This window comes from Lemur catta, chromosome 3, assembly GCF_020740605.2.
Source record: "Lemur catta isolate mLemCat1 chromosome 3, mLemCat1.pri, whole genome shotgun sequence".
Taxonomy (NCBI): domain Eukaryota; kingdom Metazoa; phylum Chordata; class Mammalia; order Primates; family Lemuridae; genus Lemur; species Lemur catta.
Genome location: NC_059130.1, coordinates 72,695,333 through 72,710,575, shown reverse-complemented (window position 1 = coordinate 72,710,575; position 15,243 = coordinate 72,695,333). Strand labels below are relative to the sequence as shown.

The 15,243-nt window shown below is 36.5% G+C and overlaps 1 protein-coding gene across 1 annotated transcript in view; it reads left to right on the top strand.

Moving 5' to 3' along the window:
• The window catches only part of LRRC7 (leucine rich repeat containing 7), a 496,095-nt gene that overhangs the window by 318,682 nt on the left and 162,170 nt on the right, over positions 1–15,243 (top strand). Inside the window, exon 8 of the mRNA XM_045547767.1 lies at positions 7,197–7,260. Within this exon, the coding sequence (XP_045403723.1) occupies positions 7,197–7,260 (64 nt within the window). The remainder of the gene's footprint in view (positions 1–7,196; positions 7,261–15,243) is intronic.

Here is a 15,243-nt window from a genome sequence, read left to right as displayed (position 1 = left end):
TTAATTGTAGCTGCCTCCTTGACAACTGTTAATTAATTGTAGGTGCCTGATAGAAATTGAGTGCTTTGTCTTTGTAAACATTCTAGAATTCAAACTGCTTACTGGTAAAGAATCATTCATTCATGCCTGTGTGAATGTCTTCATTTAACAAACACTGGTTGAGAAGTTATGCTGTAAATAAAATTGGTAAGTTACTTGCTCTCATGGAGGTTAAATCTAGCAGAGGGAGAAAAACAATTAGCAAACAAACAAATAAAAATAGGATATTTTCAGCAGTGTTAAGAAGAAAATAAACCAGGGTAACATATAAGGTGAAGACAGGGAGGAGACTTTCTTTTGGATGGTGGAAGATGGATTAACATATGAGCTGAGATGAGGAAAAGGAGCCAGCTAGGAGAAGATTCACAGGAAGAACGTTACAGACAGGAGAAACAGCAATGATAAAAGTAACAGTCGTAGAAAATTTACACATTTGACAATTTTTACATATATAATATGACTATATATTGGTAAATATTATTTAATATAACCAATGTTATTAGAACTTGCTCCTTAAGATAACTGAGTTAATGTACAAATGAATCTAGATAATCAGCAAGATATTTGGTTCAGCTGGATGAAGATCAAATTGCCAGCATTACTGATGGAGAATGTGTCCCAAACTTGTGACCAAGTTCTAATATTTGCTCCCTGACCTATGGTGGTGATCATGTTTCCAAGCCCAGCCATTTGTATGGGGAAGTCAATCTAATGGACTTCTGGGTGCAGATAGAGAGACAGGCCTGAGACCCACAGGTGCTTACTTTACCAAAAAAGGAGTAGAGCCGATGGATGCGTCCCACAAGCGGGCTGGCTTGAACAGAATAAGGGCAAGCCACATGGGAACTCCCCTAGTAGAGTAAGGAGGTGATAAATGGAGGTAAGATGCTCACCTTCCTACCAATCAGGAAACAGAAAGGACATTGGCCATGTCGGGAGACATTTTGGTTGTGACAACTGTGGAAGGAGCTACTGATATCTGGTGGATCAAGATCTTAGATGCTCTTAAATACCCCACAGTACACAAGATAGTCTCTTACAACAAACAGTTGTCTCATACTAAATGTCGATAGTGCCAAGGTTGAGAAACGCTGCATCCCAGAAGTCCCCTTTTCCAGCCATGAGGGTAGGAATAGGATTTCCTGCAACAAACACTAATGGGAATTTTGAGAGTTTCTTCACCTTGGACCAAAATCTTTCACATCCTTTGAGGACACATGTTAATATTACATGTATGAGACTACATATATAATCTTAAGCTGCAACTCAGTAAAATCAGTTGATTGTATCTCAATTTATATGTACTCTTTCAGTATTTCATTATTTCTTTTTACTTGTGCAAATATATACAAAGTCATATACAAAGTTTCTCCAAAACCCAGCTCAAATGTCACCTCTTCTTGAAATTATTACTAATTACTGAACTGTTAGCTGCTCCTTCCTCTGAGCTCCTATGGCAATCTATACACACTTTTATCCTGGCACTTATCACCCTGTGAAGTAATTTATCATTTAAAGGTCATTCCCATTTAGAAAATAAGCCCTTCAGAGTAGAGGCTGTGTAGGATGTGCTAAACATCCTGCAACGCACACGGCAGCCCCCAATGTCAAAGAATTAACCAGTTCAAAATGTCAGTAGTGCTAAGGAAGAACTCTGCATCTCAGAAATCTTTGTAACTGCAGTGCCCACAGGGTGCCTGCCATAAAGAAGCACAAACTATTTAAGTGAGCTGATGAATGTTCACAAAGAACACTAACATCAAAATATTATGAGTTCTATTTTATTTTTCTAAGTCTTACTTGTTTGTATCCTCATGAAATTAAAAACTTATTACATATGTTCATCCAAAAGGAACATTTTTTGGACAATTTGACAAAATAATTATAGTTTAGCAACTAGCATGTGAACAAGAAAAGCGGTAGGCTGTGTTACAGACTGTCTAAAGTCTTGTGGGTAAGTAAAGACAGTCAATTTTAAAGGTGTAAAATATAGACAATCATATTAGATGTCATCTTTAAAAAACAGAAATAAGAATGTAATAATTTTAAAGGAATAAAATGTAAGAAAGCATATTGGAAAGACAACTTTAAAATGGAAGACTGTAATGATAGAATGAAACTATAATAATAGTAATTAAAAGTTGAAGGAAACTAAAATCATAAAAATAAAATGAGTTAAAATTAAAATAGAACAAAAAAGATTTTATGTAAAATAACTTAAATACACTTCAGGAAATAGGTCAGAAAACTCCATGAGAAAGCTTTTCTTCACCCCCCTCCCATCCCGAACAAGCAAAAGAAATGCTAAAGGATTGGTAGGAAGCTGTATTATTTAATATAAATTTAAAGTATAGTTTCTACATATGAAGTTATGAACCAAAAGTTTTAAAAGCAGTAGCCTAAAACTAGAATGGGAAAAGAAAAAGGCCTACAGGTGGCATAGAGGCTACCTTTCCCCCCACCACACAAAAGGAAACAATCACATTTAAACTACACTAATAGAAATGTAAGAGATAATAGTTTCCTTATACATCGTCTTGGTCATACAACACCTAGAGAGCATCTAGAGAGTACTGTTCAATTCTAAGTGCCACTTGGCTCTCAGAGATAGGGTTGGCTCATTTTAGGCTCTGCAGGCCATATGGTCTCTGTCTCAACTAAATTCTGTGATTGTAGCACAAAAGCAGCCATAGATATGTTAGGCTGTGTTCCAGTAAAGATTTATTTATAATACAAAAGCAGGAGTCCCAGATTTGGACCTGCCCAGTTTTGGAAAATAAACATTGACAGATTTTAGTAGGTCGAAATCGGATAATGTGTGTTTGAGTTTCTGGAAACCCTATCATATAAGGAATAATTTAACAGATCACTAATATTATATTTACCCTAGAAAAAGATAAATCCTATAACTAATAAAATTTGCTTTAGGACACTCAGGTACAAGACACCACTCATTTCTTCATTTAGTAAAATTAATTTTGTATTGGTCCTCAACCACAAGGCTGTCAAAAAAAAAATCTATTCTCAGTTTTATATTATCAGTGAGAAATACAGAGTTCACAGAATCCAGGAAATTGTCAAAGGGCCTCTGGTCTTCAGCTCATTGAGGTTCTCAGTTGAATACCTGTTGCCTAAGACTACATGGCCAAATCAAATGCAGGTGACTCTACTGCTCCTGTGTCACATTAAACCACTTGGTCCTTCACCTGGGCTCCCAAGGCTTTGGTGCTCATTGTTTGTTTGTTGGGCCCGTGGTTTCAGAGCAAGGTTTGAGAGAATCTGCCACTCAGTATTCCCAGGCTGAGAAGAAAATCTAATTCTCTTTTCATGGGCCCCAGCTACTACACACCCCTCTTTCCCCAAAAGCACCTATTCAGGGGTATAGATTTGGCGAGAGGTAAAGCAGATGGTCTCCTTAAAATGCTGCCCAAAGTTTTGCCAACTGTCTTTGGACTACTGGTAGTCCCATATGGTCCCTTCTGGGTATCTTGAAATATATTTTAATATCTGGGTAGAGAAATGAAGCATTGGCATATGAAAAAACTTACAGTTCAAGAAAGTATATGGTAAATTCCAAGTAAATCATGGAGAAAAAAAAGAAAACAGTATGTGAATTATAAAGGAGAGATCATATTCAGGTAGATAAGATTTCATTCCTCAAATCTTTATTTCCAGTGAAGACTTTTACCTGAGCTCCAGACACACACACACACATACATACACACACACACACACCCGCCCCCCCACACACTTTTTCCTAATATAAGTGTCTCATATTCGCCTAAAGTCAATATAATTTTAAAATGCAATTCATTACATTCAACTTGTCTTACTTTATATTTATTCCATTCCAATAATCCCACATTTCTACTCCATTTAGAAACTATCTTTAATTTCTTCCTTCACATCCCACATCCAATCAGTCATCATCATTAACCAAGTCACATCTTTCTCCAAAGCATCTCTCATACCTGCCACCATGTTATCCATATTACCATTGCCTTACTTCTGGCCCCAGTTATATCTCACGTGAATTTCAGGGAAGTGTCTTACCTGGACTCACTGCTTGGACATCTCTCCCCATTTCCCACACCATTCCAAGCTACCAAAGTGAGCTTTCTAAAATACAAATCTGATATCTTTTTCCTGCCTGAATCTTAAAGCCTTCAATTGCCTTCAAGCTAAAACTGAAACTCCTTGGTTTGACATATAAGATGACCTCATGATCTGGCCCTTGCCTACATATTATTTACTTTTTACTAGTTTTCTTATTATTTATTATTCCCTACTATTATTCCCTACTATTCCCTATTATTCCCTATTATTCCCTCTTATTCTTCCTACTGACCTGTGATTGGTTGAATGAGCCATGGTCTCTTTCAACCCACCTCTTTGACATTTCCTCCTGAAGTGGCCATCTCCCTGCCTCTGTAGCCTGACCAACTCCTCCAAAGTGAAGCCTCAGTAAAGCCTCCTGTTTTCTATTCCCACCTCCCCAAGGCTGAAAAAGTACCTCTCCTCTGTGTTCTCCAGCAACCTACACTGTATTTCCTATGACATTTACCCTAATTGGTAGAAATTATTGATTCTCTTAGTCATTTCTCTCAAGAGTATGAAGTACTTTATAAAAATAGGAACAGCACCTTTCATATTGATAACTCTAAAACTTGGAAGATAATAGGAAATCAATATATTTATGTTATCAAATAAATAATTTTGAGAGATGAATGGGTAAAGCCTTACTGAATAGAACCAATTGCATCAGCAAAGTGTTAAAACTTGGAAAACTGGTCTTCTCAAAATCACCACTACTTGATGTTGTTAAATCAAGTGATCAGTTCTTAGGTCTGTCTGCAGGCTTTGTCACGATTTGTCATGGCATCTTCCTTGAAATGTTTTCCTTACTTGAATTCCAGGTCATTACACTCTTCTGATTTTTCTCCTATGGCCCTAGTCACTTCTCAGCCTTCTTTGTTGGTTCATCCTCATATCCTCTTACATCTAGTCTCTTCTCATCTATACTCATTCCCTTGTTGATTTCATAGTCTCAAGATTTCTCATGCCATCTTTATGTTATCATGCTCAACAAGAAGTCCATGCCTGGACTTCTTCCCTGACTCCAGACTTGTGTATACACCACCTGATTGACATTGCTAGTTAGCTCCACAATAGAAATTTCCAACTTAACACTTCTAAAACCGAACCTCTGATCTCCCCAAAACCCTGTTCCACCTGATCTTCCCCATCAGTCAATTGCAGTTTCATCTTTGAGTTGTTCAGACTAGACACACTTCTAGTCACACTTGACTCTACTTTCACTTCCTACATCCAATCCATCAACAAGACATTTGGCTCTAATCTTAACTATATCCAGAACCCAGTCACTTCTCAGCTTTGCAGCCACCACCATGGCCCCAGCCATCACTGCCTCTCGTGGGGATTATTACATTGGTCTCCTGTTTGATCTCCCTGCTTCTGCTGCTGTCCCCCTCAGTCTAGCTACAAGCCTGCAATCACAGATATCCTTTTAAAAAGTCACTTCAGAAACATCTTTCATCAAAACCCTTCAGCGACCCTCCATCTTACTCAGAATGAAAGCCAAAGTCTCGACGTTGGGCATAAGACCCCATATTATATGAGTCCCCATGACATCAGCTCCTCATGCCTCCTCCCTCCCTCATCCTGGCCTCCTAGGATGTCTTCAAGCAAGCAACATGTACCTGTTTTAAAGTCTTTATAGGAGGACTCCATTCTTTGTAGGAGTATTGGCATGCTCCTTCATTTCTTTTAGCCAGAGCTCCAATTTCTCATTTAGGCCTTCCTTACCTGGTCAGTCTATTAAAAATTAAATCCGTATATGAATTCTCCCTATCTACCTCCTCTGCTTAAGTTTTCTCCATAGCATTTGAACCCTCTAATATATTATTCTATTTTACTTAAATATTTTGTTTACTGTCATTCTCTCCCCACTGGATGCAAAGTCCTTTGGGGGCAGGAATTCTTACCTTTATTCATTGCTGTACCCCAGATTAGCACATAATAATCTCATAATAATCTCTCAATAATAGTTGCTGAGTAAAGAAAGAGTACACATATTTTTTGCATTTCTGAGTGCTTGACAGTGTCTGGGCTGCAGCAGTTTTTCATTTAAGGTTCATAAAAGCCCCATAAGATGATTTCTATATCCATTTTAAAGATGATAAAAGTAAAATTTCTAAAATTTGAGTTGGTGCTGCTTATTTTCTGTATAGGCAGGACTTAAGGACAGCATTCTGGTTAGTGGAGAGACAAAACATCTTTCCAAAAAACACTGTCTTTTCTTATGTTGTATGTTCACTTAAGAGGACTTGGAAAAATGTGCACATATAGTAATAACGTTCATTGTGTGTTGGGCAGATGGGAGGGGGAGGAGGGGATGGGTGCAGTGCGCACCATCTGGGGGATGGACACACTTGAAGCTCTGCCTCGGGTGGGGCAAAGGCAATATACATAACCTAAACATTTGTACCCCTGTAATAGGCTGAAATTTTTAAAAAATTTAAATAATAATAAAAAATGCCAACTGTATATGGAAAGTGCTTGGGTTTCTCTAACCTTTGACACCAACTCTTGCCCAAGGTTTTGCAATTCTTCAGAGCTGTAGCAGCATTCAAGTCAGCATGTTTAGGAGACAGTGAATACAACAATTTGTCTCTAACAGAAGTTCATTTATGGGAGAAGAAAATGACAAGACTGATGATGTGATTGTGCTATATTATGGAGTTTCATAATGGTTTGCTAAGAATTGGGTTTGCCCATTGATTCCCAAACCTGTGGTGATACTTAAAAATATCAATAGTGGGGCCCCACCCTATACATTCTTTTGGTGTAGGTATTTAACAATCTTCTCAAGTTTTTGTTAAGCAGCCACCTTTATACTTCAGCCTCTCACTGGCATTTGGAAATTGATGTTATAGATCATGATAAGCTACTAAAGGTTTTCAGATGGCAGTTTGCATACATTTCTGTGTTTTTGAAATTTACTTCTTGCTAAAGAATACCCTTATTTTTGTGCACTATACAATCAGGTAAATCTGGTGGGGGGTGGGGGTGGAATGTCTTTCAAAGCAATGTACCATGCACCACTTCACAATAATATTTTTCTCCATCTGTTATAGGTCAATGCACAAACTGGCCCAGTTGGAAAGACTTGACCTAGGCAATAATGAATTCAGTGAGCTGGTAAGCAAATGCCTTTTCTAAACTTGATAAATACACTCCAGGAGATTATTTCTTTTGCTCTGTCTTTGTAAGCCCAGGCATTAAATCAAGTGCACATTTACATTTGCTAAATATAATAAATAAAATCTGGGAGTTAAAGTGATTGTTTGACTATACAGTGAGCCTCAGAGAACTGAATAACATTAGGGTTCACTGAAAAAAAAAGGGTTTGAGCAAGCTGCAGATTGACAGTTTTGAGTACCAACTATATGGCAGGCACCATGTTAAGTGTGTTATATATGTTATCTCATTTAATTTGACATCTTGCCATTTTAACCTTATGGAAATGAGGTCAAAGTGGACACTGACATGCATAGCTATTAATATTATGCAGCTGAACAGGAATTAAACTGAAACGTGATTACCTACAAAGTCCATACCTTGAAAACTTCTGCCTTGGAGGCTGTCTGGTGGCATAGCATAGGAGAAGTGAATCACTAACGACATTCTATTTCCAGTTGTACTGAAAGTGTCTTTCTGGTGAACACACATTACTGCCTCACTGCCAGCAAGACTGGCAGAATTCTGCCTGCTCCTTTTGGGTGTTAGTTTCCTTTAAAATTTGCCCAAAGACCAAAATCTCAAATGCAGATTAGGAAGCAAATATTCCTTTACAAGAAGATGCAGGTTTCTTTATTCAGAAATCTTCCACTTGGATATCTTCAATTTCAAAAATCTAATTCATCGAAAGTATATTTAACTATTTTTAAATTAAAACATTTAAGTAAGTAATTAGTTTTTTCCTGTCCAAGCTCTCTTATGATGTGGACTTTGTGCAAGTTGCTTAACCTCTCTAAACATCATTTTCCTAATCTATAAAATGAGAATTATAATTCCTGTCTCACACAGGGCTTGTGTGAAAATTAAATAAGATGATACATGAACAGGGCCTGGGAAAAGTTGTTCTCAGTAAATGCCAGTGTACAGGGGTGACAGGGTTTAACTCACACTGTATTCTGAATGCACAAGGAAAATTAACTTATTTTACTTCAAACATGGCTAATCTTATCATTATTCCAGCCTGTATCAACTGTTTATTAAGAGTAAAAACTGACTTTTATTCTTCTGTGATTAAAAGTTTAATGTGATTTAAGAAGTTAGATGAGCCCTTTAGGTTTGTTCATCTATTTTTTTTTCTTAAAAGATGTGTTAGTAAAGCTTGTTCATCTTTTCTTACATAAAAACTCTCGTTCTATCATGTATCCTCTCCCCTTCCCTATTTTGTTCCCTAAGATGGAATTTGGTCATGTTCAAAGGAGGCTACATGTCTTTAGGACGTGGGTGAAAGGGAACCCCTGGCCTTAGGCTGCTTTTTGGAAGTGCACTGGCAGCATGTGCTGGCCTCTAGCCTGCCAACTGCAGCTGATATTGCCTCTTGTGTTAAATTCTGAAGCTGTGGTCAAGTCTCTGGGCTCAGGCAAAACCTCCTGGGAACACTGGCTACCTTCCTCTTTGGGCATTGCTACACTCCACTTTCACTGGCTGCAAGTGCATAAGTCTCTACCGTGTCCTCCCTCCCACACCAGGCTGAGCAGACCCTCTCGTGAAGGTCCCTCACCAGCCATAACCCCAGTAGTGGCTCCGTAGCCAATCTGCCGGCTCTGAGAATCTACATCATGTGCAAACTGAGAAGAGCCCAGTAAAGATAAACTGCAGAGCCTACCCTGCCTGCCTCCCTTCCCCTGCCTGCCAAGTTGACTCTGCCTTGGATGCATCCATTGTTATTATAAAGCAGATTGCAAGGTGGTGAGGGTGGTAAATAACAGTGGAAACACTGGTATTTTTATACTGAATTAGTTGTTATGGATCTAGAATCTGCGGATGCTTTTATTAAGACATGGAGCTTGGGCTAGTGTTTCAAAGAACATGGACAGTGGATTCAGACAACTGAGGTTTGCACTCAACTCCATCTCTGGGGAGCTGGGTACCTTGGGATCTATAGCACACTCTCTAACCTCAGCTTCTCCATCCATAAAATAAAGGTAACAATCCCGTCTATCTCACAGGCTTCTGGAGAGAATTTAATGTGAGAGAATCAACAGTAAACACTCAGTATGTTTCAGTGAATTCTAATTCTGTCAGGTATATCATTTTGCCAGTCTTTCGTCTGGATATTTGTGAATCGATATTTTACTGTAAAGATTTTGGTCAACAAACATGAATAGGGTAGGTTTATTTTTTTTAAATAGACCTACTGAAAGTAAATTTAAAATTATTTTAATGTGTGCTTTATTGTATCTAAGAACTCATCATCTGAGCAGAAACAGTTTTTATTATTCGATATGTCAGTATTTCATGTTAGGCACAAAATAAGTCTCTTTTTCTACTTTTTTTTTTCCGCATTTGTCCTAGGAGGCTTTATTTGATAATGCTCAGTTATTTGGAGAGTATAATTGTGGAACTTCACATTTCTAATGTTATTCACTTTTAATCAAATGTCTGACTGTTATTAGTCATTTGCATAGAACTGGCTGTTGTTTCTCTGACAGTAAAAACTTTTAATGAGAAAATAAAAGACTTTGCTCTTTTGGAGATCTGTAAAAGCAATCTCTTGTGGGGGAGAGAGGATCAAATTCCATTCTGTAGCTAGACACTGACACCTAGGAGGTTATCATTAGATGATTTATTTTTGTATGACATGGTAAAGAGACAATGTGGATAGTCAATAACTGTAAGTTTAAAAAAAAAAAACTTAACACGTCAAAGCTTAGTGAATACAGAAGTTTATTTGCCTGAGAAGCAATGTGTAATAAATATTCCAAAAAGATGCTAGGTAGAAATATCTACTTATGGATGCATTTTTACTTATGAACAACTTTAAACAAAGAGAATTATCTCATGTTTCTAACAGCAACAACCACCCGAAGATAATGGCCAATATTCTGGGAACATAATAGATTCTTAAAGTTTTTTTTTTTTAATTATTTCTTTCATGAATTGTTGTGTTCAATGTAAAACTAATAAATGTTCATTTAAGAAAATTTAAAAAGATTAGAGAAATATAAAAACAATAGTAAAAGTCATATATGATCCCATCCCATGTACATATAACCACTAATAATATTTTTTGGTATATCCTCCCCCTCATCCCTGTTTTCTTTTTATTAGGTCAAATGAGTATGATTTGGGGTCAGGTCAGAGATGGAACATTATTAGGTTGATGGGTGAAGCTGGATAACATCAACCCTTAATGATCCTCTGTGTACTCTGAGTAGAACTAAGTGTCACAGAATAATTAGGAGCTTCCCGACTGTTGTGGAACAGTTAGCAGGGCTGAAACAGATTCCTTGACTATCATGGGGCCCAAAAGCCCTATGGTAGGTACCTTTTCACTAGCCAGTGAATTGAGTCCCTGTTGATCCTGAACTGGAGGAGGAAATAATGGAGCCCCCCAAAGCAAATCACCATGTGTGAGAAACATTCAGGAAAATGAGGCAGATTGAGTAGCAGGGCTTGGAGGATGAGGGGATCAGTGGATCCAGAAGCACAGTGAGGCCCTGATGACCATCCCCCAATCTAGACCCCACTTCTAGCAAGCATCCCTCACTCCCACTCCTCTCCCCGTCCTGCCCAGGAAAGGAGAGGGCTGTTCTATAAAGGAAACTGTCACTTAGAGCCCCAACAACTCTGCTATGGGAACCTTCATCAGAAGAAGCAAAATAAGCTTTACTGCAAGCCAGAAAGAAAGAAGAGCCCAGCCCAGAGGAGGCTGACAGAGTGGGAACAGGGAGGTGATCTGTGTGTGGTGCAGAGTTGAGGAATTCAAAATAGGCAGGAGCACGGGCAGCAACCCACCTGGGACCACAGAGTGACGAGGGGCAGCACAGGAGGAAGGCAGGGATACAATGGTTATTGGAGCAGGGTTATTGGAGCTCCCTTCTGTGGGAGATTCCTTTGTCTCTGCCCCTTCCGATCCCCCACCAAGGGAACTTCTAAAAAGAATAATTAGGGAGGAGGATCTCAGGAAGGGCCCAATTTCCTGGTCGTGTGCTATTCCAGCAGAAGGAGGTTGGGTCAAAGAAATGAGATTTGAAATTATACTGTAAATAAGGTGTAATACATACTGGCTATATGTGTCTGTATAGATATTTCTATCTATTAATACCACATTGGAATTATAGCATGTATTCTATTCTGTATTAATGCATGCTCATCAAATGCAAATAATTAGATTCCTTACAGGCATTATAATTTAAAACCTTTCTTTGTAGCTTCCTAATTCAGTTGAATTAGAAAGACTGTCAAATAATAGCTACAAAATAAATACTGAATTAAGACCTGAATTTAAGGGAAAAAAAAGTTAAACCAAAGAGCCTTGATTTTTATTATATCAAATTAGATACATATAAATTAATATGTGTTTAAGTTACAAAGCATAATAAAACACACCCTACAAACCCACTACCATGTTCTTACGAGCTAGAATAAACACTGCCAGTCATGTGCAGCTACCTGTGTGCTCTTCCCCAATCCCCACATTCTGTCTTATCCCCAGAGGTAGCAACAATCCTGAATTTGTTTAATGTTCCCTTGCTGTAATTTTACCCTATTTGTATGGCTCTCTAAGTATTATATTGTTGCACATTGCTTTTTCTCAAAATGTGACCATACCACAACTTACTTATCCTTCTTTATCTTCATGGACACTTATCTCCAGTTATTTATTACACTGTTGCTATGAACATTCCTATAAGTGCACATGTGCAAGAGTTTATCTAAGGCATATATGTAGAAGTGGAATTTCTTTATCATAAGTTATGCACATATTCATCTCTAAAAATAATGCTTTTTTTAAAAATAGTTATACTCATTTACCAACAATGTGTAAGAGTTACCACACTTTACATCTTCACCAACACTTGATATTCTCAGGCTTCTTGTTTTCATCAGTATTGTGGCCATAGAATGGCATCTGATTATAATCATAATTTGCATATCTCTGATTTCAAATGAGATTGATGATCTTTTTCATATGTTTGTGACAGTTTGTATTTTCTCTCCTGTGAAACGCCTGTTTATATATTTTTGTCCATTTTTCTATTGGTTGTCTTTTTCTTATTGACTTATAGGAATCTATTTTTTTTTTTTTTTTTTAAGACAGAGTCTCACTTTGTTGCCGGGGCTAGAGTGAGTGCCGTGGCATCTGCCTAGCTCACAGCAACCTCAAACTCCTGGGCTTAAGCGATCCTCCTGCCTCAGCCTCCTGAGTAGCTGGGACCACAGGCATGCGCCACCATGCCCAGCTAATTTTTTCTATATATATTTTTAGTTGTCCAGATAATTTATTTCTATTTTTAGTAGAGACGGGGTCTCGCTCAGGCTGGTCACAAACTCCTGACCTTGAGCGATTCACCCGCCTCGGCCTCCCAGAGGGCTAGGATTACAGGCGTGAGCCACAGCACTCGGCCTATAGGGATCCTTTATACAATTTAGGTACTACTCCTTTTTTAGTCATAGGTTCTACAGATCTCTCCTCCCTGTCTGTAGAGAGTCTTTTTACTTTCTACAATGTGTCTTTTGATAAGTAGAAGTTCTTAATTGTAATATAACAAAAAAAATAAATTTTTTTGTGTCTAGCACACTTTATGTCTTGATTAAGAAGTCCTTTCCTCCCCAAAGTCAAAAAGATTTTTTATGTTTTCTTCTAAAAGATTGACAGTTTCATTTTTCATAATCAAGGGTATTTCTATTTGGGCTTAATTTTTTATAGTGTGTATTATTTTTGTTCAGATACTCAGTTTTCTAAGCAACATCTACTTCCTTTCCACATGAATACGGGTATCATTTCCTAATAAAATATGATTTCTATACATTAATGTTACTTTCTTCATTGCACATTTTATTTTCTGAGTACCAGACCATACTGTTTTAATTAGCACAAACAATAAATTTTGGTATCTGATAGGACAAGTGTCCCTGACTTAGGCACCTGGACATTAACATTTCATATATAAATTTTAGAATTAGTTTATCAGGTTTCTCAAAAAGAAAAAAAATGTTGTTGAGATTTGATTAGAAATGCATTGATTCTATAACTCAATTTTTTATTGGATTGACAATGAAGAACTGACATCTTTTGATAAGTTGAATCTTTTTATGCATAAATGTGACATACATCTCTATTTATTTTACCATTTTAATATCTTTCTGTTTTATGATTTTCTTCAAAAAAGGTTTTGTACATTTTTAATTAGTTTATTCCTAAGTACCTTATTTTTTTGTTGAGTTATAAATGTAGTTATTAACTTCTTCAAAAATTATAATCTCCAACTGTTTGTTGCAGGTGTGTAGTAATCCGTTTGATTTTTGTTTATATCTAGCCATCTGCTAAACCCTCTTAATAATATGATTAATTTGTCTACAGATTCTTTAGGGATTTCTATATAGCTAATCAAATAGTCTGTGAATAATCACAGTTTGTTTTCTTGCTCCTCAATTTGTAAACACTTCATGTCTTTCTCTTGCCTTATATGTGACTAGGACCTCTAGTACTATGTTGACATGAAGCAAATATCATTGTTCAATTCCTGATTTTAATGGGAATGCATTTAATGTAATTAAGAATGTTCTTTACCATTAGTTTTCGATAGATACTCTTTATCAGGTTTAGAATACACCTTTCTGTTTCTAGATTACTAAGAGAATTTATCATGAAGAAATACTAAACTCTATGGAATACTTTCTTTGCATTTTTTGAGATCACATATTTTCTCCTTTAATCCATTAATAGTGTGAATTATATATATGGAATTTATAGTGCAAAACCACCTTTGCATCTCTGGAATAAATACAACATGATCATGATTTGATCATGATCAAGACATTCTATATAAACTGTATTTAATTCGATCCTGCTTGGGATTTTTAAAAATTCCATGCTTAGGGGTGAGATTTGTATACATTGTTCATACGTACTTTCTGTATCTGTGGGTTCATATTATTCATAAATTTTGGAAAATTATCAGCCCTGCCTCTTCAAATGTTGTCTTTTATCTATTTGTTCTGTCTCTCCTGCTAGATTAAATATGAGTACACAACCATCAGTGTTTAAGAAACACTAGCTACTTTTATTAGTAATAATTATTTTACCTGTCTTCTGAAAAAAATAATCAGATAAGGGGTACTATCCTTGAAAAGAATCTTTCTTACCTCTTTACCTAAAATTATCCAATATTCATTCTCCAGAATTTGGAGACATGCTGGTGAGATCATTTTGAGAGTATTTTCAACTTTTCTTGAACTATTTAATGTCCCAGTTGCTAAGAAAGATATTTCTAAATTATAGGCTACTAAACTTCTGGATTAAAGACAAAACATGATTTTAAAAACAAAACACCTAAATGACAGCAGCAAAAAATATTTCAGTGAGAAAAATTATTCCATGTGAAAAAACAATATTTAATTTTTTAAACACAATGCAAAGATGTATTGAATTTAAAAGTTCAGAGAATTCATCAGGAAGTGAGTAGTATCAGTTTAACTAATATTTGAAACAGTATATCAGGCAGTCTTTATAGAAGCATTTCATAAATTCAGCATCCAATCTCAACATTCAAATGGAATTTGTTTCTATTGGTTTTTCTTACTTTATTTCATAGTCAAAAATTTTAAAGAAATAAATTAAATTAAAGTTCTTAAAATGGAGATATTCTGAGAGAGATAATTGAGAATAAATGCCAATAGTTGTATAGACCGGGCTATACAAATAATATTAATGTGTTTTCATAGAAATTTGACAGTTGAATACTTATGCTAATGTTTTAACTTGTAATTGAAATCAATTAAAATTAAATTAAACTCATTTTACTAAAAGCATGGCAGCTAATGGTTTCACCTCCTGAGTTCGTGCAAGGTGTGCCCATTTTTAATTACCTAAGATGCATGTATACCTGAGGCAAGCACTATATTTGCATATCCAGTAATTTCCTTTGTCAGTAATGACAA